Raw genomic sequence first — 10,111 nt, 5'->3', positions numbered from 1 at the left:
ACTTATTTTACCCACCCCTATATCTGAGCTGAAATTCCAGTCTTCACATGTTAATTCTAGAAAGGAAATATGAATATAATAATATTTTGTAATATGCGGTATCAAACCTACTAAAATAAAATGAGCATAAATGCATAATATGCTGTAGGGTCAAAGCAAGAAAAAGAGAGCTATTACATTTTGTTCCATGGTTTTACACGTTGTTAAATTATTACTCAAACATACAAATAACGTGTAAATAAATCTTACTATACTGTAGTCTTCTTTTCAAAGCATGATCGTGGGCCAAGAGTTGCAGAGCTGTGGTATGGCCGCCAGAGGGCGTTAGTTCAGCGCCTGATACGAGTTTTATTTTCTAAACACTGACCGGAAGTACGTTACCACAGCGTGCACATTCACAGTTGCTATTAATCGCCAGTTTCTGTGTCATGACTTTAGCTCCGAGTTGCGTTTTTAAACTCCATAATGCGGCGTTACATTCGTGCACTATTGTTGTGCACAGTGTTTGCCGTCTTTTCGGGCTTGTATGTTTACAGTAAGCTGCTTTACTCGGACGTGCCGGTCGGAGGAAATGGACCGAAGCGGGTTCTCATCCCACTGAGAGTCCCCGGAGGCAGGCGAGGGGCAGCGGACAAAACTGGGCCCCGAAGCCCACACTGGTATAACAGGTAGGACAGGATTTTCAGGTCTTTGCTGCTTTAACGGGATTCAAGGGGCGTAAAATATTACATTTCATACAATAAGTGTGGCTACATATGTAGAAATGTACGCGGTAGCATACTTGTCATGTATAGGAATGTGACGCTAACTGACGGAACGGCTTAATGCAGACAAAGTAACGACGCACAGGGCGAGCTAACGTTTTCTCTCGCTATGATCGAAGCCAAGTGACGCGAGACTTGGGCAGGTGTGAAGCATCACTTGCAGCCCTCCTGCTGGTTCCTAGTTTAGTTGGTACATCACTGATGTTACAGATGCAGTTGTCATACGAAGAACAGCCAACAGCAGTAGGTCACCCACTGACAAAACCAAACTCATAATTTGGCAAATGTTCATTGAAAAAAGCCAAAGGGAAATGCATGATCAAATGTTTGATGGAGCTGCAAGTCCAGCTTTGTTTGTTTTCACACCTCACTGTCTCTGCCAGCTCTTAGTGTTTGCGCAGAAGGACAGATGGGAAGCAAAAGGAAGCGTTTCCTAATGCTTTCCAATCCTTTGCAGAGGTCACTGGCCAGTCATGGCTGCAGGGTGGGTCCACAGTGAGCCAAAATATAATCCATGGGGTGTACTACCACATAGTAAACCTGTTAGCAGGCTCACCATTAAGTGTTTGGTCAGAAAACAGATGTAAAAATCCCTAAAATGAAAGAGTTTACCATGACATAAGACAAAGTCCATAAAAAGGGCTTGATTTTTATAACATCTGTCCAACTCTCTATTGTCTCCCTCAGGTACATCATGCGTCAGCAGGGACAGGTGGAGGCGGGTGGTGGTGGCGGCCTTCAGAGCGGACCTGACCCTCCCATGCACCTGGCTGTGGTGGCCTGTGGGGAGAGGCTGGAGGAGACTCTCGCCATGATCAAATCTGCCGTGCTTTTCAGCATCAAGCACCTCCACCTGCACATCTTTGCTGAAGATCAGCTGCACGCTGGCTTCATGGAAGCTGTGAGTTGGAAATATTTGGAAAGTTAAAGCGTGAAAACTAACCTGAAAATTTTCTGCTCTTGACTGTGAATGACCTTGAGTTTGTGTGTTGACCACTGCCTGTACTTTATATCCCTACCAGCAACTTAACGTGTTATCTGTTTCAGCTGGAGTCGTGGCCTGGTTTCATTTGCTCCAAGTTCAACTACACCGTCTACTCCATCAGCTTCCCCAGTGATAACGCAGCCGAGTGGAAGAAACTCTTCAAACCCTGCGCCTCTCAGAGGCTCTTCTTACCAGTGAGTTTCTTACCAAGAGAAAAAGCAGAGAGAAAACTTGAAGCTCTGAATCGGAAAGCCTAGTTGAATCCTCCAATAAATCTGGGATTGCTACTTGTAAAATACCAATTTCATTTGCCATGTTTTATAGGTCACCATCTTCACTTTTGGTACTGCCTTTAGTTTGCCTTTACACACGATACAGGATGTTTTGCATTCTGTTACATGGAGGAAAATCTCCCTCTTAAAGCCACTGCAGAACACACTGCCAGCATGCACCAATCAAAACACTGGAGAACATCCACATTATTGATATTCTAAGTGACCTCAGTCTCTTTGCATCTGTGCAGCTCATCCTAAAGGACGTCGACTCGATCGTGTACGTCGACTCAGACATCCTCTTCCTGCAGCCCTTAGACCGCCTGTGGGCATTCCTGTCCCGCTTTAATTCCTCCCAGCTGGCCGCTATGGCCCCGGAGCACGAGGAGCCCCGGATCGCCTGGTACAGCCGCTTTGCCCGCCACCCCTTCTACGGCAGGACGGGCATCAACTCAGGGGTCATGCTCATGAACATGACGAGGATGAGAAGCATGTTCTTTAAGGTAGGGCTGAAAGCTGAAGACACACAGGAGATATTTAATCAGCTGGCCGTGTTTGGTTTCCTGTAGCGTGTGCAGTACCTCTGTTGGCCACAAGATGTCATCCTTCTGCTGCAGATGATGTCGAGTGAAGCTCCCAACACTTAACCACTTGACTTTATTCAAAGACACAACAGGCATCTTTTTGACTGTTGTGTCCATGTCTGTGTCAACAGAATGACATGACGTCTGTGGGGCTGCGTTGGGAGGAGCTGCTGATGCCTCTGCTTCAGAAATACAAACTCAACATTACCTGGGGAGACCAGGACCTCCTCAATATCATTTTCCACCAAAACCCTGGTAAGACAGCACATGCACACAGCCTCAAACTGAATAGGGATTAATACTGACAGTCTGTCCAAATGTAAATGTGGTCATTCACTTATCAGACTCAAGTGTTTCTGTTTGTGCGCCTCCATTCCCAGAGTGCTTGCTGGAGTTCCCATGCCAGTGGAATTACCGTCCAGATCACTGCATCTATGGCAGTAATTGTGTCTCAGCTGAAGAGGACGGCATCTACATACTGCATGGAAACAGAGGGGTCTACCACGACCACAAACAGCCTGCCTTCAGGGCTGTTTACGAGGCCATACGAAAGGTGGGCGTGCATGTTTGTGTTTGCTTGAATACAGTCGTCCATATCGTTGTCCATATGGCTGTGTGAGTTCAGCTACAGCGTGCACTACAGGCCTCTTCATGTGTTGGTCCAAACATGGATTTGATACAGCGGGGTTTATGCACTGTTCAGACCAGTAAAATACAGAACTCTCTACATGTAAAACAGGCTGTATTAACATTAAACTCCAACAGCAAACTACCAAGATTTATCTTCTTTAATGTTCTCAAATGTTGCCCCCAGTGCATAAAATTAACTGCACTTCCATTAATCTTTAATTAGCCCTTTTTTTTTTATTGTTCATTTTAGCCATCTTGTGAAAAAGGTCGTGAAGAGGCCCTTGCATTTCTGGGCGTGTTTGGTCATCTATTTCACTTCTAACGTAGATAACGATACATCATATCAAGATGTGTGCAGTTCATCTACAATTAAATTTAATAACCAAAGAAAAAAAGAGTGGAATGACTAGAAACACTTGCTTTCTTGTGAGGGGTTTTATTGCATTGCATTTTCTGTTTTCATCTACACATACTGAATGCAGGATGTCAGGCAGATTCTCAAAAGGTATTTTTGGGAAATGAAGTGTCTACAGAGCAGAGACTGAAGACTGCACCTTGTTAAAAGTCTCTTGGGTACATTTCAGTTTAAAAACGCAGCCTGGTGAGCCTTCTTTAAGTGTTGCAGGTGTAATTTAGTGCATCGTCTAATGGAAGGAGCCCTTTTACAACCCCAGTGACACACCTGCTCTCCTCCACTGCCCTGTTTCTTTGCCCTCCCAGATGAGGTTTTTGGATTGGCGCTGACCCCGAACACTGCGAGTGTTAGCGACATCAGATTGTCCGCGCTGGAAAACACACATGGCCACCATTTTCAGAAGGTTGGAGTGAAAGCTAATTTCCCCCGTGAGGATGTTTATGGGTTGTTTACCAGCACTGTAATGATATTGACGACACAGCTGGCATTTACTTAATGAAGCCATCAACATTTGGAGTCTCATTGCTTTCCTATTAACAGAGCATTGAACATAGATCAGAGCGATGGCTGATCCATACCTTATCCATGGCCTGCAGTTAAAACTACAGCTTTATAGGATAGGATCAATGACACACATGTACGTGTGCTGCCACAAGTGAGCAGCAACCCCCACACAAGTGCCCACAGCACGCACCAACACAGTTTTTCCAGTAGTGTATGAAGGTATTGATACTTTCATAGATATGTGATTAAGTCTAGTTTGCTGGGAGGATGGAGGACTATGGATTGATCCTCTGTGTGTTTAATCTCAGCGGACAGACAGTTTCATTTGTTTCTTGCTTGTTCGTGTGCAGCAGGACCTCAGGCAGAACCTTTGTCGTGTTACAGAGTGAATAACTAACAGGACAGAGTTACATCTGCAGCTCAGGGTTCAGAAAAGTGGCAGAGGAAAGAGGATGAAATGAACCTTTTTTCAATTTTTAAAGATTCCCATCCCTAACCTGGTTTATATGCCGTGACTGTAACAAAACACCTAACCGGGTTCAGCTCTTCTTCAAGTAACACGCAGGTTTGTGTGAGGATCACAGGAGGCAGTCAGAAAGGAAGACAAAACTAAAGCAGATCTGAAAGGGTCACACAGAGAGGAAGGCTAAAGAGAGAAGTCTCTACAGAGTGTAAGCAACAGAGGCAATCATGGCAAATGGATGAGTGCTGGGTAGAGAGCTCATGATATACTGGGGCTGATGACCAATATGGAGCAGGTGTGTAATCTGGTGAATGCTCAGGTGAGGGGAGTGAGAGCGAGAGGACAGGCGAGGAATGCAAGGTCTGAAATTGGCGTTTTACACCTGTGTTTTTCCTACTGTGACCTGTCTTCATCTGTCCCCAGATGTGTGCCTGTATGCAGAATTTAGCTTTGAAACTGGAAGTGCATCAGTGTATCAGTTCCAGTGTTCAAATCAGTGAGTTGTTTGGTGTCTAAAAAAGGGTGAAAAACATCTGTCAGTGTTTTCTGAAGTCCAGCATGACGTCCTCAAAAGTTATTCAGTTTGCTCTCATTGAGGACTAAAGAAACCACAAAATATAAGTTGATATAACTGAGCCTGGTAGTCACAAGCTAGCTTTCTGTGGTCCAAATTCACAAAATGCAAACAGTAAACATGTCCTATACATCACCCAAAAGCCAATATGATCTGTTGTCAGTGTCACAACACGTCATTAATTCTACCTTTGAAAATGTGTTTTTCTTTCAAAGCAGTTCGTATTCTTAATAAACTGGAGGCGGCGGTGTGTAAATCAGTGTCCGTGCCCTGTATCCTCACACAAAGAAACGAGAACACGAACAGCAGCGCTCCCCCCCGTCTGTCTGTCTGTCTGTCTGCCTGTCTGCGTCTCAAACACACCGCCGCGGCCCGTCCGTCATAAAGCATCTCCTCCCTCCCTTCGCTGCGAGAAGCCGAGCCCAGGAAGCAGCAGTTAAATTTTACAGCCGATGGTACGTTTAGAGTGGGAGTCTGCGCACCAACAGTGCCCCATCAGCCACACAAAATCAATACGCCAACTGTAAATGCAACTTTATGACCGGCGGGTGTGTGCGTGTGTGCGCTCATAAAAACGCCATTCTCTTTGTGACCCAATATCAGGGACCCAACCGCAAGCAAATGAGCCGGCATAAAAAATGGTAATTCCCCTTTGATTTCCTCGGAGCGTTGTAAAGGCTCCTTCATTATTGGGAAGACATGAAATTTCTTCTGTAATCCCCTCTTATCACTGGACGGTAAGCCCATAGCATAAAACTTACTCCTACAACGCGATCTCCTTTATGTTTTGCCCGGCTGACCGATCAGGTCAGATTTGGAGTCCCATCTGAGTCCAGCGTGCTTTGTGGATTTACTTTTTAATTTATCCAGGGAGCGATATCTTCCAAGCACAAATGCTGCCCAAAGCACCACTTTGCTTACTTACTGAGGGAATCTGATCAATTTTGCTGGAACAGCAGGGTGTTGAGAGGCGTCCTCAGGGGAGTTTGGACAGCAGTTTGGGATTTCAGCTGTTCATTTGAAGTTTCCGAGCCCGCTCCTCCAGCCTTTAGACCACCACCACCCCCGTTCTTCAGCTCTCTGAAGAAACAGGGAGAGAGAAAAGATACAAAGCGTCTTACTTGGCAACATGATGGATACACAAAAGTCTCCTTCAGGCCAAATATCTGCCTTTCTATTAGGACAGTTCCTTGTTTGAGCACATAAGGTGTGTCATCTACACTTTTAATGCACATCCCAAAAGTAACTAAGCAGTGAATTTTGTCGTTCCAGTACTCGTTTGGTGCGGATCCCGTGACGTCTTTGCTGGATCCTTTGGAGAAGGAACTGTTGAACACGACACACACATATTGTGGTAAAACCCACCCGCTCTTCACCAAGAAGCTGGCACACAGCCTGGCAAACATCAACAGGAAGGCCGCACATGGACGGTGACAAAAATGGATCGCACTGATGGGACAGAGGCCAGAAGGGGAGAGGCTGTGCAGTGACTTATACAAGCAAGTCAGTGCAAATCATGACTGGCCACACAGACTTCTTGTGCTTGAGGAAGAGACTGTACATCTTATTTCTAATCTTGCTGAATTCTGCTGTTCAAAGCAGGGTTTTTTGTTTTTTGACTGAAGCTTAAAAAAATGCAACCACGACAGACGCGAACACCCCATTAACACCTGGTCTGACAGCGGGATCCGCGTCCAGATGCGTTATCTGGATAATAAAAGATCCGATCTCGCCTTTGCGTTTACACCTTGCGCTTTTAACGCGTTCTCGTTATCCTCATTGAAATCAGACCTCTGTCCTCCAGAGCAAACCCTGCACATGAGAAATCTATGGAGGCCCCCAATCAGCCCCAGACTCCCTTTAAAAAACACAGAAGTTTGTGAGTTTCTGAGCTGGGGAGCACTTCACAAACTCTGTGAAACACTTTCTACAACATAATCTTAATTATTTGTCCCCTTTTTTAAATTCGGCGAGTGAAATACATGAAGATATTCCTTACTGTGCATGACATGATAAATTATATACCTTGTTTTTCCTCATCCAGCTAACGGATACAGATCGCATGTCAGTCAGGTGTAAATGGGGTCAAACTGTTCAAATAAAGTGAAAATGTCTAAAGATGAACAGACAGCTTTGACAGCTAATGAGCACAGCTTTTAGATTATTTGTTGAACAGCTGCTTAAAGCTGAATAAGGCAGTTGGGATTGTCTCAGACTGAGACTAATAAGCTCACCTCTCGTAAGTTGCTCTGAATAAGAGCGTGATGTAAATGCCTGAAATCGACCGTAAATGTTTCAAAGGTAAGTCGGCCTTGTAGCAAAGTACTGAACTGAGCAGAGAAGAATATTTACTATACATGTAACCATGGATTTATTTTTCCAGGTTTCAACATTTAATGTTTTACCAACAACTTGGCATTGTCTTTTCAAAGCCAACAATCATCTCGCCTGTCCCATGAAAGCATTCTCCTGTCAGTGCCTTTTGTTACTGACTGAAGGTGAATGTTCGTAACGGTGCAGAAGATAACGGTTTGGAAGAGTAGCTCTTGACTTTCCATATTGGAGAATTTATTGAACCTTGTGACACACTCTTATTAAAAGAGACCAAAATCATACCAGAACTGGACAAAGGCGTTCAACAGGGCCTGTTTTTGAGAGGCGTATGCACTGGACCACTTTCAACCACTTCCCTATCAGAGACCATGCACGGAAAAACGATAATGAGGGATTTAAGACAACAGTGAAAGTGATTACGTGAATGATTTCTGGAATAGTTCTTTGCCAGTCTACATTTTAGCGATGTCAGGTGACGCGACTCGACACAGAAGCTTGTTTTTGTTTAACTTTCGTACATTTCCTTACGTTGTGTTGAGCATGTTTCGTGAACATAGATGAGTAATTAGACGTCATGTACTCCTTTTTTAAAAGGATTTGTTGTGTCAGTGTAGACACACTAAAAGTCCTGTATCACAGTTGATGATACACAGTGCAGCCAGCATTCATTGCTACTGAACATGTGAATAAGCTACAAGTTTCTCTCCCGATGCCAAAGTGTTTCTTCTTTTAATGACTGTAATTACGGGCTTTGCACCGTTGAATGTATCTTGAACAAGAAAGGTCAGAATGTTGTTATCAGTGCTTATGTTGGTGTGGTTGTGATGTAAGAATGTCTGTTGTGTTTACTTGTTTATGTGTCAGGGTGTTTAAAAAAAATAATATTACAGTGTTGTTGTTGTTTTTTTACATTAAAGATCATTTCAGTTTTGTGGACTTTGGCCTTCACTGTGTCTTGTTTACCCAGCAGAGGGCAGCATTTTTTGATATCCTCACATCCACTTGTGCTTATGGATGAAAGACATTGTGTAGATACTTTTGAAAAAACAGCATCTGTTTTGCAGGAGAAATATAGCTTAATGATTAAGGATGATTATGTGGAAACAAAACTACTTGAAATACAACAAATTAATGTAAGCGTTTTGAATTAATATTGCTAAGACTTTGGCCCTCTGCTACATGGGTCATCTCCTATGAAATTGTCTCTTTTTATCAATATAAGACATCTTTCTTTGTTGATTCTATAAAGATCTAAGTTGAAGATTGATGCTATATTTCTGTCGCCTTCTTGGGCAGATCAATGGACTTGCCAATAATCTACCACTAATCCATCACCAGCCGTGCTACACCGTTTATGCCTCAGCTCTGAGGTGCTCGTAAAGTGTAAGTGATGGACCAATAACGCAATACAGGTGCCTGTCTGTGACACTGTACGGCGTGGACTACGGGGAATGAGTTTATGCTTATTCCCATTAGGTGGAGGATACAACCATCCATTTATAGCTCCAGAGGTAGTTTGATTCATCGCACCAGAAATATCCTTCATTCATCACTATATATCCATATGAGAGCTTATCAATTACCTTTATTGACCTGTGTGCTTAAATGCAACATGTAACAGGCCAGGTCCCCAGGGAGAGAGGGAGACAATGGCTTGAATTGAGCACCATGTTGAAAAATTCAATATCATCCATCCTCCAAGGTTTCATTTTCCAGAAACTACATGTTTTATATCCTAATAAATAACTCTGATTTTATTTCCTTTGTGCCATCACAGCTGGAAGAGAAACTGGAGAATAAATATGTGACCTCCAGCGTTTAGAGTGGGGTCAGAGTGGGTAGAGGGGAAGATGAGGGGAAAATGGGCACATGGCAGAATAAATTATCCTACTTGCATGAGTGTGTCTGTGTTTGTGATGGAGAAAAAGAGAAATAGATATTTTGGGAAAAAAAGGGGGTAAGGTTGGCCATTTTTCTGCATTGTCAGAGGACAAAATGTTGAAGAGGAGAGATGAGTGCATAGTGGGAGGACAGAGAAACGGCTGATGGAGTGTGTTAGCGATGAAAGAAAAGAACAAGGCTGTCATAGCCAATATAGCAATTAGGGCACTTTGTTGCTTCAGAGCTCCATCTTTGGGATATTGCTTTCCTGAAAACAGAGTTGGACCTCAAAATGGTGTCATCAAAAGAAAATAAAAAACAGAGATTTGGAGAGAAACAAACATGTTCCAGGTATATGCACCATTTGGTGGAAGTATACTGTAGCCATGAATAGAAGAGTGGGCTAATTATGAACAGCATTCATTGACCAAATAGGGGGAAAACAACCTCTAATATAAAGAAAAGGAGGACTCTGCAGCTGAAACTGAAAATACAAGAAATGCACCATGACCAATCTACCACATCACATTTATTTCACCGCTGGTCAAGGCGGAACCTTCGCTGCTAATCCATCACTAATTTATCACTTGTAATGTCAGGTTGAGGCACAGTCACATCATAGACAACAACAAATCATCCTTTCACACATTTTGTTGCATCGACTGCCTGTGGTGAGCATTGATTTTTCACTATTGTGAGAGAATT

The 10,111-nt window shown here is 43.5% G+C and overlaps 1 protein-coding gene across 1 annotated transcript; it reads left to right on the top strand.

Annotated features, from left to right (window-relative positions):
* Window positions 1–379: 379 nt before the first annotated feature.
* On the top strand, window positions 380–8,461 carry gxylt1b (glucoside xylosyltransferase 1b). The gene is made up of 7 exons (XM_076722696.1): window positions 380–668; window positions 1,452–1,665; window positions 1,812–1,943; window positions 2,273–2,524; window positions 2,737–2,860; window positions 2,986–3,158; window positions 6,464–8,461. Exons 1-7 carry the CDS (start codon window positions 466–468, stop codon window positions 6,623–6,625), a joined length of 1,260 nt encoding a protein of 419 aa, XP_076578811.1. The 5' UTR covers window positions 380–465; the 3' UTR covers window positions 6,626–8,461.
* The last annotated feature ends 1,650 nt before the right edge of the window (window positions 8,462–10,111 follow it).

Source organism: Chaetodon auriga, chromosome 22 (assembly GCF_051107435.1).
Source record: "Chaetodon auriga isolate fChaAug3 chromosome 22, fChaAug3.hap1, whole genome shotgun sequence".
NCBI classification, from domain to species: domain Eukaryota; kingdom Metazoa; phylum Chordata; class Actinopteri; order Chaetodontiformes; family Chaetodontidae; genus Chaetodon; species Chaetodon auriga.
This window is presented reverse-complemented; position numbering and strand designations above follow the sequence as displayed.

Bases quoted from the DNA above. Each gene is read 5' to 3' on its own strand.
- gxylt1b (XM_076722696.1), top strand. From the start codon at position 466: ATGCGGCGTTACATTCGTGCACTATTGTTGTGCACAGTGTTTGCCGTC. The intron at 669-1,451 runs GTAGGACAGGAT...TGTCTCCCTCAG, and splicing joins AGCCCACACTGGTATAACAG to GTACATCATGCGTCAGCAGG. The intron at 2,525-2,736 runs GTAGGGCTGAAA...CTGTGTCAACAG, and splicing joins TGAGAAGCATGTTCTTTAAG to AATGACATGACGTCTGTGGG.